This window comes from Carassius auratus, chromosome 3 (genome assembly GCF_003368295.1).
Source record: "Carassius auratus strain Wakin chromosome 3, ASM336829v1, whole genome shotgun sequence".
NCBI lineage: Eukaryota > Metazoa > Chordata > Actinopteri > Cypriniformes > Cyprinidae > Carassius > Carassius auratus.
Genome location: NC_039245.1, coordinates 4,656,297 through 4,671,449, shown reverse-complemented (window position 1 = coordinate 4,671,449; position 15,153 = coordinate 4,656,297). Strand labels below are relative to the sequence as shown.

Below are 15,153 nucleotides of genomic sequence, written 5' to 3'. Positions count from 1 at the left end.
TATCTTAAAAAAATTGCATCATGAATTAATCAAAGAGATCCTTACAAACTGGTAAAAGGGATGGTTCACACAAAGAAGAAAATTCTGTCACCATTTACTCACGCTCATGCCATTCCAAACCTGTATGAGTTGCTTTCTTATGTTAAACATTACCCGCAATCTTCAAAATATCTTCATGTTTAACATAAGAAAGCAACTCATACAGGTTTGGAACGACATGAGCGTGAATAAATGATGACAGAATTTTCTTCTTTGTGTGAACTATCCCTTTAATAGTTACTAGTTCAGTTACTAGTTAATACAGAATCAATTGATTATAAATCATTGAAATGTCAACTTTGTACTATTATCTCACAGCATTAAAATACTCCATGTGTGTCAGAGAAGACATCTGTCTAACCCTCACCAGTGAGCACTTACATTGTAGTACACACTACAAAGTGTTCAGAACCTGTATGTAAACACATTAATAAATCATTTACAAAGCTTTCTGTGTCCCCTAATCTAAAGTGTACACTACTCATCAGTTGTAAACGTTTTACTCATCATTTGTAGATCGTTCACCCTGGAGTGCATACACACACAACCAGTAACCAGCAGGTTTGCAAAACATTTACAACTGATGAGTAGTGTACACTTTAGATTAGGGGACGCAGAAAGCTTTGTAAATGATTTATTAATGTGTTTACATACAGGTTCTGAACACTTTGTAGTGTGTACTACAATGTAAGTGCTCACTGGTGAGGGTTAGACAGATGTCTTCTCTGACACACATGGAGTACTTTAATGCTGTGATAAGTGATAAATAATATATTAGCTAATAACTTCTTAGCCCTTTACTAAGGATCTGTTTTATTATTTTAAGATGCTATTTTTTCAGATAACTTACCAAAAGATTTTTAAATCTTAACATTGTGAACGTTAAGTCGTTTTGTAAATTATTAGTTCCTCATTATAACTAAATCACTTATACATTACTTACAACTGAACATTATTATAAAGTGTTACCCAAATTTTTGTTTTTAACAATTCTTGCTTAAAATCAAAGAGGACTTCATAAAGCCTTAACTTCAAATTGATTTAACAGCGTATAAATGTATAAAAAAAAAAAAAAAAATCGGTCCTACCGACTCTGTTGTCTTTTCAATGCAGTAATTCTGTTATTAATATAAAACTTAATAGCAGACCAGTCTCTGTTTTTCAGTGCTTCAGGCTCAGCTAACAGGCATGAGACACAGTCCGTCTTCCCAGGAACTCGACAGCTGCGTATGAAATGCATCAAATGCTTTTCAACTGCCCCAACCTCTTCTTCCGACCACTTCTTTTTGACACTGACTTTTGTGCCTAAAAAAAAAAATTAGGATTTACATTTAATAAGGCAAATCAGTCAAAGCCAGAGAAAACAAAAACCCATAAAACAGTGTTCTGAGTCCTGAGCTACACACACACACACTGATGTCTAAATCACACCTACATATTGGGACCATGTTGAAGACTGAGTCCTGAGCTACACACACACACACTGATGTCTAAATCACACCTACATATTGGGACCATGTTGAAGACTGAGTCCTGAGCTACACACACACACACTGATGTCTAAATCACACCTACATATTGGGACCATGTTGAAGACTGAGTCCTGAGCTACACACACACACACACTGATGTCTAAATCACACCTACATATTGGGACCATGTTGAAGACTGAGTCCTGAGCTACACACACACACACACTGATATCTAAATCACACCTACATATTGGGACCATGTTGAAGACTGAGTCCTGAGCTACACACACACACACACTGATGTCTAAATCACACCTACATATTGGGACCATGTTGAAGACTGAGTCCTGAGCTACACACACACACACACTGATATCTAAATCACACCTACATATTGGGACCATGTTGAAAACTGAGTCCTGAGCTACACGCGCACACACACACACACACACTGATGTCTAAATCACACCTACATATTGGGACCATGTTGAAGACTGAGTCCTGAGCTACACACACACACACTGATGTCTAAATCACACCTACATATTGGGACCATGTTGAAGACTGAGTCCTGAGCTACACACACACACACTGATGTCTAAATCACACCTACATATTGGGACCATGTTGAAGACTGAGTCCTGAGCTACACACACACACACACTGATGTCTAAATCACACCTACATATTGGGACCATGTTGAAGACTGAGTCCTGAGCTACACACACACACACTGATGTCTAAATCACACCTACATATTGGGACCATGTTGAAGACTGAGTCCTGAGCTACACGCGCACACACACACACACACACACTGATGTCTAAATCACACCTAAATATTGGGACCATGTTGAAGACTGAGTCCTGAGCTACACACACACACACTGATGTCTAAATCACACCTACGTATTGGGACCATGTTGAAGACTGAGTCCTGAGCTACACACACACACACTGATGTCTAAATCACACCTACATATTGGGACCATGTTGAAGACTGAGTCCTGAGCTACACACACACACACACTGATGTCTAAATCACACCTACATATTGGGACCATGTTGAAAACTGAGTCCTGAGCTACACGCGCACACACACACACACACACTGATGTCTAAATCACACCTAAATATTGGGACCATGTTGAAGACTGAGTCCTGAGCTACACACACACACACACACTGATGTCTAAATCACACCTACATATTGGGACCATGTTGAAAACTGAGTCCTGAGCTACACGCGCACACACACACACACACACTGATGTCTAAATCACACCTACATATTGGGACCATGTTGAAGACTGAGTCCTGAGCTACACACACACACACACTGATGTCTAAATCACACCTACATATTGGGACCATGTTGAAGACTGAGTCCTGAGCTACACACACACATTAGCCGCGTTTCCACTGGCGAGCTTAAAGCGGGCGTGCTAGTGCGTGCCAGTGCCAGTCGCGTTTCCACTGTCACTTCCGGGGCTTGATCGTGCCTCGCCGGGGCTTCCTCTGGGCCAACGGCCAGGGTTTTTTGGCCCGACGAAAACCTTGGGCCAAAGCGGGCCAGCTGGGGCTAGAGGAGGGGTTATGAACAAAGAGGAGTTTCTCACAACATTACACACTAACTAAAGTTTAAAACATGGGAACACGAAGAATGGGACCTTTAAAAGATTCAGAGAAAGCATTTAATTCCTAGAAAGTAATTGCAACAAAGCTTGGTGTCGGTGACCCAGAGTTATGCAAAAATTGATGTAGAGAAACACCCGAGAAAAGTTTTCCAAAGCCATGAAAAGAATCAAAGGAAAGAGTAAAGATATAAGGTAGCAAGTACCAAATACAAGTGTTTCGAATAAATGTTACACCATACTTCTTTCTGCTGCTGCTGTTCTTTCAATATGCACATTTAAAGGGTATACAATAAATGAAATGCCAAACGAACATACAATAATAAACCTTTTTATCAAAAGTAAATCATGACACCACATAAAATATAAAAAGGTGTTACGATTTATCCAGTTTAGGGCTGAAACGATTCCTCGAGTAAATTGAGTAACTCGATTACAAAAAATGATCGAGGCAAATTCCTCTGCCTCGAAGCCTCTTTTAATTTATTTTAAATCTCACGTCAGGTTCTTTGGCAATGATTTTTTTTAATGTGACAATGCGATTACATCACCCACAAAGCGGAAGGAGACACAAGCGCTGCGTCCGGAATCGCACACTGCAATGAGTCAGCAGTGTTTTGATTTGAGGGTGCAGGAAAACGTAAAGAGAACGTCGTGGCGTGTGTCCATTGCAAGATAAAGCTGGCATACCACAACTAGGGCCCTATGACTTCCGCGATGCAGGAAACGCGGAGGGAATCGCGGAATCCAGTAATAAAAACTAATTTTACAGTTTAACGCAGTATGGCAAGGAATTTGCCAAATTTTGAATGAATTCATCAAAAATAGGTCATTGCACTTACATCAAATCACGATATGGACTAATATCTGTAAATATTAAGCCGGAATAGTCTGTTTAAATATGAATCCTGCATGTTCTGTGTTAATGAATTGAGCAGAAGCGCGTCTTCATTCATTAAACACACGGAAGAGCGCATGAAGCTCGCGGTGAATTCAGCATCTGCTGTCTCTCTAAATAAGACGTGAACACATGAACAACATCTCCAGAACTGCTCTGACAGTCATTTCATGAGCATTTGACCGTTTGATTTGAGTAAAACTAGCGTCACATCACATACACAGAACTGTAAAGGTACGCCAACCCGTCGAAATAAAAGTGCGGTTAAAGACTGTTGTTCAGCAGAATGTACATAGCCTACTACTAAAAAAAAATAAATAAAAAAATAATAAAAATAAAACTTTTTTTTTTTTTAAGTTTTAAATCACACAACATTTCTTCCATGTTTTTTTTTATTATAGTAAATCCCCTTTGTTTACCAAAAAGTTAAGTAAATTTTCAATAATTAAAAGATAAATTAAATGAATGTTTTATGTGCATCTCAGAAAATGCTTTATTTAAAACCCCAACTGAATGGCACTTAAATGCACTTAATTCATCTGTCAACTTTATTGTCATTGTTCACAGTACAAGTACAGACAGAGAAATAATGGGTAATAATTAAATGTTATTTTTTGATGTAATGCATTCTATGCATTTAAAAAATACAAATATTTTTTTTTCTAAAAAAGGAAACTTAGTTGTTCATTTTAAGAGACCCAGGAGTCTTATTTTCTCGTGCATAATTAATATTACACTTTAATTAAGCAAAAACACATTTTATCCAATTACTCGATTAATCGATTGAATTTTTGGTAGAATACTCGATTACTAAAATATTCGATAGCTACAGCCCTAATCCAGTTTAATAAAATAAATTAACACTAATAAAATGAAGTAACATACCGACTCCAATATTTTTTTTTCCACATCATGCTAAAGTTTTTAGACTACGAGACATTCATGCTTCCCATAAAGGACTGATTATGGAAATGGAATGGTTCTTTGGTATTGCAAATATGATACCTGACTCTCAACTGCTGCTAATCTTTATTCTTTTGTCTATAATATTCTGACCATTGGTGCCTGTCCTAGATTGCCTACACTTCTTCATTTCATAGTTGTTGTGTTTATGGGATATGCGTGAGCATCACAACACGTTTACATTAGTCGACACCCCGCCTAGAGCAGCGCGACACACTTTTACATTAGTCTACACCCCGCCTCCATCAGCGTGACACACGTTTACATTAGTCTACATCCCACCTAGAGCAGCGCGACACACTTTTACATTAGTCTACACCCCGCCTCCATCAGCGTGACACACGTTTACATTAGTCTACATCCCACCTACATCAGCACGACACACATTTACATTAGACTACACCCCACCTCCAGCAGCGTGACAAACGTTTACATTAGTCTACACCCTTCATCCATCAGCACAACACACATTTACATTAGTCTACACCCTTCATCCATCAGCACGACACACATTTACATTAGTCTACACCCCACCTCCATCAGCGCAACACACGTTTACATTAGTCTACACCCTTCATCCATCAGCACAACACACATTTACATTAGTCTACACCCTTCATCCATCAGCACGACACACATTTACATTAGTCTACACCCCACCTCCATCAGCGCGACACACGTTTACGTTAGTCTACACCCTTCATCCATCAGCACAACACACATTTACATTAGTCTACACCCTTCATCCATCAGCACGACACACATTTACATTAGTCTACACCCCACCTCCATCAGCGCGACACACGTTTACATTAGTCTACACCCTTCATCCATCAGCACAACACACATTTACATTAGTCTACACCCTTCATCCATCAGCACGACACACATTTACATTAGTCTACACCCCACCTCCATCAGCGCGACACACGTTTACGTTAGTCTACACCCTTCATCCATCAGCACAACACACATTTACATTAGTCTACACCCTTCATCCATCAGCACGACACACATTTACATTAGTCTACACCCCACCTCCATCAGCGCGACACACGTTTACATTAGTCTACACCCTTCATCCATCAGCACAACACACATTTACATTAGTCTACACCCTTCATCCATCAGCACGACACACATTTACATTAGTCTACACCCCACCTCCATCAGCGCGACACACGTTTACATTAGTCTACACCCTTCATCCATCAGCACAACACACATTTACATTAGTCTACACCCTTCATCCAGCAGCGCGACACACGTTTACATTAGTCTACACCCCACCTCCATCAGCGCAACACACATTTACATTAGTCTACACCCCACCTCCATCAGCGCGACACACGTTTACATTAGTCTACACCCCACCTCCATCAGCGCGACACACGTTTACATTAGTCTACACCCCACCTCCATCAGCGCGACACACGTTTACATTAGTCTACACCCCACCTCCATCAGCGCGACACACGTTTACATTAGTCTACACCCCACCTCCATCAGCGCGACACACGTTTACATTAGTCTACACCCCACCTCCATCAGCGCGACACGTTTACATTAGACTACACCCCACCTCCAGCAGCGCGACACGTTTACATTAGACTACACCCCACCTCCAGCAGCGCGACACACATTTACATTAGACTACACCCCACCTCCAGCAGCGCGACACACATTTACATTAGTCTACACCCCACCTCCATCAGCGCGACACACGTTTACATTAGTCTACACCCTTCATCCATCAGCACGACACACATTTACATTAGTCTACACCCCACCTCCATCAGCGCGACACACATTTACATTAGTCTACACCCCACCTCCATCAGCGCGACACACGTTTACATTAGTCTACACCCTTCATCCATCAGCACGACACACATTTACATTAGTCTACACCCTTCATCCATCAGCACGACACACATTTACATTAGTCTACACCCCACCTCCATCAGCGTGACACACGTTTACATTAGACTACACCCCACCTCCATCAGCACAGCACACATTTACATTAGTCTACACCCCACCTCCATCAGCGCAAAACACATTTACATTAGTCTACACCACACCTCCATCAGCGTGACACACATTTACATTAGTCTACACCCCACCTCCAGCAGCGCGACACACATTTACATTAGACTACACCCTTCATCCATCAGCATGACACACATTTACATTAGTCTACACCCCACCTCCAGCAGCGCGACACACATTTACATTAGACTACACCCCACCTCCATCAGCGCGACACACATTTACATTAGTCTACACCCCACCTCCAGCAGCGCGACACACATTTACATTAGTCTACACCCCACCTCCAGCAGCACGACACACATTTACATTAGTCTACACCCCACCTCCAGCAGCGTGACACACGTTTACATTAGTCTACACCCTTCATCCATCAGTGCGAAACACATTAACATTAGTCTACACCCTGCCTCCAGTATGTTTAAAATAAAAAAATAAATTAAAAAAAACGTTTTAAACTGCATGTTGTGTATTTGTCTGACTGAAAGAACAGGAGCTGTTTTCGTTGTTTACCATTTACATGCAATTCCCCGTTTTAACAAACTTTCAAGACTTCAAAAAGTTTATGACTGACAAACCTCTAAAGACAAATTTATAGTTGTCTTTGTAGAGAAATATGCAGCTTTGGAGCTACTGCTGTGATGCTGTACAAACGCTTCCAGTTTGAATACTCTGTAGCTGCAGTGACACTGTAGTTATGCTCACGCGCCGCTCACGCATGCAGTGTGAAGCTACACACAAACACACCGATGTCTAAATCACACCTACATAAGCCCCTTTCACATGCACGTTGGACCCGGAAAATTGTCGGAACATTGCTGGGTCGCCTTCTGTGTGAAAGCAATCACGTCCTGGGATTGATTCCGGCATTAAACCCGGGTCGGGGACCTAGTAACATTGCCGGGTTCAATCCCGGGACGAGCGATGTGTGAACAAAAGCCAGATCTAATGCCGTGTTGTAGTGATGATGCACGTTATCGTGTGACTCTTTTACCAGGTGTTTTGAAGGAAGATCAACGTTCGGACGAAAAAATATGTGCAAACTGTAATGAAGCAGAGATCAGTTAGTTCCTCACTTGCCGCGCTGACGCCGAGATCGTTCGCTTGCTTCAGTGAAAGTATAACATGCCTAACGTTTTTGACTCGTACATTACACGTCACGCCCTGATGTCACGTGTCGTTACAGGGCCTTTACGGGTTGTGTCTGAAAGCACGCACATATCCCAGGTAATCACTGGCAGTGTGAAAGTGCAAAATCTAGTGACCCGTGAACAATTGCCAGAACACTTTACCCGTGTATTTGCCGGAATGGCAGTGTAAAAGGGGCTATATTGGGACCATGTTGAAGACTGAGTCCTGAGCTACACACACACACACACTGATGTCTAAATCACACCTACGTATTGGGACCATGTTGAAGACTGAGTCCTGAGCTACACACACACACACTGATGTCTAAATCACACCTACGTATTGGGACCATGTTGAAGACTGAGTCCTGAGCTACACACACACACACTGATGTCTAAATCACACCTACGTATTGGGACCATGTTGAAGACTGAGTCCTGAGCTACACACACACACACATTGATGTCTAAATCACACCTACATATTGGGACCATGTTGAAGACTGAGTCCTGAGCTACACACACACACACACTGATATCTAAATCACACCTACATATTGGGACCATGTTGAAGACTGAGTCCTGAGCTACACACACACACACTGATGTCTAAATCACACCTACATATTGGGACCATGTTGAAGACTGAGTCCTGAGCTACACACACACACACACTGATGTCTAAATCACACCTACATATTGGGACCATGTTGAAGACTGAGTCCTGAGCTACACACACACACACACTGATGTCTAAATCACACCTACATATTGGGACCATGTTGAAGACTGAGTCCTGAGCTACACACACACACACACTGATGTCTAAATCACACCTACATATTGGGACCATGTTGAAGACTGAGTCCTGAGCTACACGCGCACACACACACTGATGTCTAAATCACACCTAAATATTGGGACCATGTTGAAGACTGAGTCCTGAGCTACACACACACACACACTGATGTCTAAATCACACCTACATATTGGGACCATGTTGAAGACTGAGTCCTGAGCTACACACACACACACTGATATCTAAATCACACCTACATATTGGGACCATGTTGAAGACTGAGTCCTGAGCTACACACACACACACTGATGTCTAAATCACACCTACGTATTGGGACCACATGTCCTAAACTAATCTCCTAATAAAACATGGTTACCTTGTTTGAGATTGGCATCGTCCAGGTCTACCATGGAGGAGGATTTTGGTCTACGAACAAGTGATTTCTGGGAGCCTATGATGAAGCATTTTTTTAATCAATTAATTAATTCTTTACATGAATAATAAGTACATGCCAATGCTTTATTGTACTACTTTGAAAGGCTATGTTAATTCTCTTAATTTTGCTCTCTTTGCTATCTTTACAATACATGTGGTATTCTTATGACTTTAAGCTAAAGGGTTACTCCACCCCAAAATAAAAATTGTCAATAATTACTTACCCCCATGTCGTTCCAAACCCGTAAAAGCTTCGTTCATCTTCAGAACACAATTTAAGATATTCTGGATGAAAACCGGGAGGCTTGTGACTGTCCCATAGACTGCCATGTAAATAACTATGTCAAGGTCCAGAAAAGTATGAAAAACATTGCCAGAATAGTCCATCTGGGGTCATTATTTTTGTTTTCTTAGTGTACAAAAAGTATTCTCGTCACTTCATAAAGTTACGGTTGAACCACTGATGGCAGATGGACCACTCTGACAATGCTTTTCATACTTTCCTGGACCATGAAAGTGTAATTTACTTGGCAGTCTATGCTACAGTCACAAGCCTCCTTATCCAAAATATCTTAAAATTGTGTTCCGAAGACAAAACTAAGCTTTAATGGGTTTGAAACAACATTGGGGTTTTTCTTTGAAGAAACTTTAAGTCCCTCGTCTTGACGTCCCTCGTCTTGCAGGTTGCCTGCTGATTGTGGAAAAAAAAAGCAACTATCTAAAGTACAGCACAGTTACTCATGCAATTGCTGAAATGTACACTTCCTATCCAGCGGAATTATCCAGAGTAATGGAGTAGAGGCAGAGCTGGAGGAATAATAATGTATAGAATTTGAATAAACGTATGTACCATTCACATGATCCTCATACTCTTGTCTTCTGCAGCTTAAAGTTTGCGGTTCTGCCTCATCACTGGAACTGTTGCTCGACACATCCATTTCATCTAATTAGGACAAAAGCATAAAGTTGTTGAATGCCACTATCACACCATTTCTACTTCATTTTCTCTCAATGTGGCCCATTACAAAAATCTGTGAAGCTAAACTTGTACTAGATTGCTTCTGTATTAAAATTAGGGATGCACCAATCATGATTTTTCATGGCCGATTCCGATACCGATTTTTTTTTTTACAAGTAAACTGGCCGTTTCTGATTTCCGATTGTTTAGTTTTTTTTTTGAGCAACAAACAATAAAAGAAGGAAAGTGTGCATAAACAAGATTTTATTTAGTATTTAATAGGCCAAACTGGCTTTTGGCTATTGAAAACAACCGTAACCATCTGAAATAATGGAAGTAACTGCACAGTAAGTACAGTAGCCTACATTCAATACAAACATAGATGGTACAGACATCAGCATTTAGCTTTTGTTTCTGAATTGGGTTGAAACTACAGAGAACTGGCCTTAAATTAAAAGATTAACTGTAACCATGTGAAATTAAAGGCAACAACTACATAGTTCTACAATCCAAACAATACAAAAGTGTTCCTGTGGCTCAAGTGGTAGAGCATTGCATTAGCAGCGCAAGGTTGTGGGTTTGATTTCCAGGGAATCTGAATGCACTGTATGTCGCTTTGGAAAAATGCGTCTGCTAAATGCATATATACATCAAATAAGTGGTTTCTTAATCAGCATTCATTATTTGTTTTAGTTTTTAAATTTGGTTTTGAATAAAAGGTCTTTACCAGTGAGACTAAATAAAAGTGTACTATATAAATAAATTATTCCAAAATCAAATAATGTTGGTGCGAATAAACCAAAGATGCAAAGTGTTTCATTCATCAACAAATAAAAAAAAAAAATAGGGTAATGATTCACATCTATATTTTTTTACTTGAGCCAATGAAGTTAAAAAGTTAAAAAATATAGATGTGAATCATTACCCTAAATTTTTTTAATTGGATGAATGAAACACTTTTTTTCAGTGTGCTACAGCAGGTGATTTTAAAATCAAATTAAGTCGATGTAATTTTAAGGTAAAAAAAAAAAAAAAAAATCCTTAACAGAACTGACGTTTACTTCTGGCTTCAACGTGTATGCAAGTTCTACTTTACAAAACAAACAAAAAAAGCATTTTAGTTTTTTCACGGTTTAGTCTGTTTCGTTTCTCATCCAACACGCGCAAAGTTGTGCTGAACAAAAAAGTGCTGAACGGCTGCCCGTATCCTGCGCACAGATTTCGAAAAACTTCCACACAAATGACATGATAGCGAATGATTACAATGTAGTCTGTGCACATGGGCACACTTCCTTATAAATTGGCGAAAAAAAGACCAAAAACAGTCCGGTTCTGATTTATGGCTGGTCAACCGGTGCATCCCTAAATTAAATACCCAATGTTTGATATTTTAGGAAATATTGACAACACTCCTAATACTCTACAGAATATAAATTATTGTGAAATACAATTAATCCTGATTACCGATTGTGTTGAATTGCATATTACACAATTATATTTACCTTGTGGATCTATTGTTATACCATCTAATCCTTTACCCTGGAGTTCGGGCAGTGCCCCTTTTTCCATTGCAATGAGGAGTTTACTAATCTTTGCAAGCTGTAGAGTGCTTTCAGGGAGGCGGTAGAACTCCCGATGAACTCTGATATCATGGCCAAGGAAGTTGGCCAGTTGATCCATCTCATTGTCTTTTAGGTTTAATACTGTGGACATTGTAGCTACTTGCTTACGCAGCTTTGTTGAGCAAAGGGCATCTGGATGCTTTGCTCCACTGGCTCGGGCATACTGGTGAATACAGTCTCCACCACGATAGTGAGACAGAGCACCTGGACGAGCAAACAAATGCTTGTTTTCAACAGGAACTTGACACCTTTCTCTCATGTTTACAAGGAGATCCATGGCCACAATCATATTAGGGGTCAGCAACACTGGTACCTTCCTCCCCCTTTTACCACGTATTTCCACCCTTTGGAAGTACCCACAAAGTTTTTTCTCAAAGTCACTGAGTCCCACAGCGATATCTTTGTGCATTGGTGCCTGGTCTCTAGACGTGTAAGATTGAATATTCATCCTGGAAACTTCACCCTCTCTTCGTCTATTAAAAATAATGATCTGTGTTAGCATGACTTTGCAAAGATTGGCAAAGTTTTTGTCATTTGGTTTTTCTTGAAGGGCATCCACATATTCCTGCTGTTTTGAGTTCAAAAATGAGTGCAGTGTTTTGACATCATCTGTAAATGGTAGAACTTGTGGCTTATTCCATTTAGCTTCTCCCAGAGTAGTCAGTGCAGCTGCAGACACTACCTCATTCCATTTGCTTTCATACAAACGTCTGAAATTTCGTGCAGACTCCGCAGCCGTGTCGCGTCCTGACATCAGTGCATTGCATTCCACAGAGTTGGCAATCTTCACCAAGCTGTGTCCAAGCTTCAGTGCCAGTGATGGAATCTTGTAGGTGTTTGCCTCCTCACTAAATCCTGCCACTGCTCTTACTGCTTTTATAACGTGAGGAAAGTTGCAGGGTTGGATGAAGTCCTCCATATTATGAATGGGTGTCAGTGATCTGGCAGTGATGAGCAACCTTGCTACTTCCCTCATTTTCTGCTTAATGTAGTAATTTCTTCCTGAATGTGACTTCAGCCTGTTGTACATCTGCTCCCCTAAAAGAAGAATGTATCGATCATTCCTGACAACATCTGAAACTTCATCATTCACCATCTCACAAGCAATGGTCCACAGACTTTTGCTAACATCCACTGGTGGAGGAAGGGTCAAGCTGTTGATTGACTGAACTCTCTTCTGCCCAATTGTGCGGTTTTCATTTTTGGGGTTCTGGGGGCATGTTCGGATGTGTCTCCATAGTGTCTTTCTGTTGTATAGACCCTGACAGTGGATACAGTGAGTGAAGTCATAGGTAGATTTTACTTCTTTGGGCCGTCTGCAAGCAACCATTTCCCCATTTCCGGCTTTTGAAACTGCAGCATTATGGGCAAAGTTCCCTCTACTTTTCAAAAGGCGTAGTCTCACTCTTCTTTCCTTTGACCTTTTATCGAAGCTGAATGCCTTAGCTACCTCAAGTTCATTGCGATGAACAAACTCCAAGTGCCGTGCAATTTTAGAGTATGGCTTCTGACAATAGGCACAATATTGTATCTTCTTGTATCTATTTTTTTGCATTTTAGTAGGCATCGGTGTCACAGATGTGGAACGGTGATAGGATGAGCTTGTACTATTGTCTGTTGTACTCTTAAACTCAACAGCACCTCCCTTTGCTGGCTCGACATGGCAGATATTTAGTTCTTCACTTTCACAACTGTTGTCTGATGAGCTACAGTCTGTACCAGGGACATAATCGTTGTCACTGTAGTCAGAAAAGGAGGATTCCTCACAAGATATCTGTGGGGAAAACATTATTGTATTACATGCCCCTATGAAGAATATTAAACATATGAATACTGAAAGCCATTTTGATGCCCCCACCAACAACAAAAAAAACAGCACATACCTCAGATTCATTATTCTGCGAGTAATCAGTCATCCCTCTCTTAGTTTTCAAGTGTTGACAGTTGTTCATAGCGTTGAGCACATCTGTCTTGATTTTCTTTCAGTCTGAAATTATTACTTAATTGGAGCTTGGTTAATGTACCACATGGCATTACTTGTTCAGTTGACTTTTTGCTCATGTTGGAAGGAAAACATATATCTTCCTCCAAAGGTATGTTCTCCTCATTGTGAGGGACTGCTTGGTTCACCTGTAAAGAGAGAACAGAATCCACAGTGAATTTATGTTTATTTCACACTGGTGAAACATCAGGACATCCACACACACACATACACACACACATGGCTAGTTTCACACCACATCAATGTCAGTACAGTGGACAGGACTCTCATCACACACTCATGGAATCCTCAAACAACGTCACAGTTTTAAAAATGGAGGACAAACTATGAAACGTCTATAAAAAGACGGTGGGGGGGGGTGCCACGGTGGGCAAGTGACCATAACCAGTGTTGCGGCTTAACAACAGTATCAATGTCAGCGTCTGTCTATCACGGCAGCCCTATAATGCAGTTGCATAAAGTACAAGTCAAAACAGTGCTAAGATCGAGTAGGGATGATTGGCTGTACAGTGTTGAGTTCAGTGATTGGTGTTGCTATGGGCAACCAATGGTTGTCTCATTTGGTTAGTGCTTTTTGCCATCGGTCCATGTGACAGGGGTTTAGTGCAAGAGATCTAACCTGAGAATGGTTCTCCATTCATGTCAGAGGCTGTGGATGAATGGTCACTGTTTGTGGTCGGTGGATTGACCACTATCTTGAAGGCCCTGGGTTCAGACAAATAACTCCCAATCTGATTCAATAAGAAACATACACATTAGATCAAGGCAGAAACAAGCAATTACAAAGATTTCAACAGCAAATGGATCTGTAACTCTCGTTACAGTCATCGCTGTAACGTGCGAAAGCATACAAAACACATTCCATCTGATTCCACACCAATCATCCATAATTAAGACAAACACACTATATATATTTCACACTGGAGAAACATCAGGACATCCACACACACACACGGCAAGTTTCACAACACATCAATGTCAGTACAGTGGACAGACTCTCATCACACACTCATGGAATCCTCAAACAACGTCACAGTTTAAAAATGAGGACATCATTATGTTAAAAATAGGTCTATTAATCAATACTAAAATAGATTAGATTTGAATTCTACTGTGGATCTAAATGGATCAATATGCCCATTCAATATG

General features: G+C 40.6%; 1 protein-coding gene and 1 pseudogene across 2 annotated transcripts in view; one reads left to right on the top strand and one right to left on the bottom strand.

The window, feature by feature from the left end:
• Window positions 1-11,899, bottom strand: part of LOC113044264 (protein TANC2-like) — a 42,741-nt gene extending 30,842 nt beyond the window's left edge. The window contains exons 1-2 of one of the 2 annotated variants that reach the window (XM_026204089.1): window positions 11,883-11,899; window positions 10,273-10,365 (exon numbers count right to left, since the gene is read on the bottom strand). In XM_026204089.1, the coding sequence (XP_026059874.1) occupies window positions 10,273-10,275 (3 nt within the window). In that variant the 5' untranslated portion in view covers window positions 10,276-10,365; window positions 11,883-11,899. Of the gene's footprint in view, window positions 1-9,363; window positions 9,439-10,272; window positions 10,366-11,882 lie in introns of those variants that run through there. The other variant, XM_026204081.1, reaches the window with a different exon arrangement.
• A 3,080-nt stretch (window positions 11,900-14,979) lies between these two features.
• Window positions 14,980-15,153, top strand: part of LOC113053850 (RUN domain-containing protein 3A-like) — a 2,378-nt pseudogene continuing 2,204 nt past the window's right edge.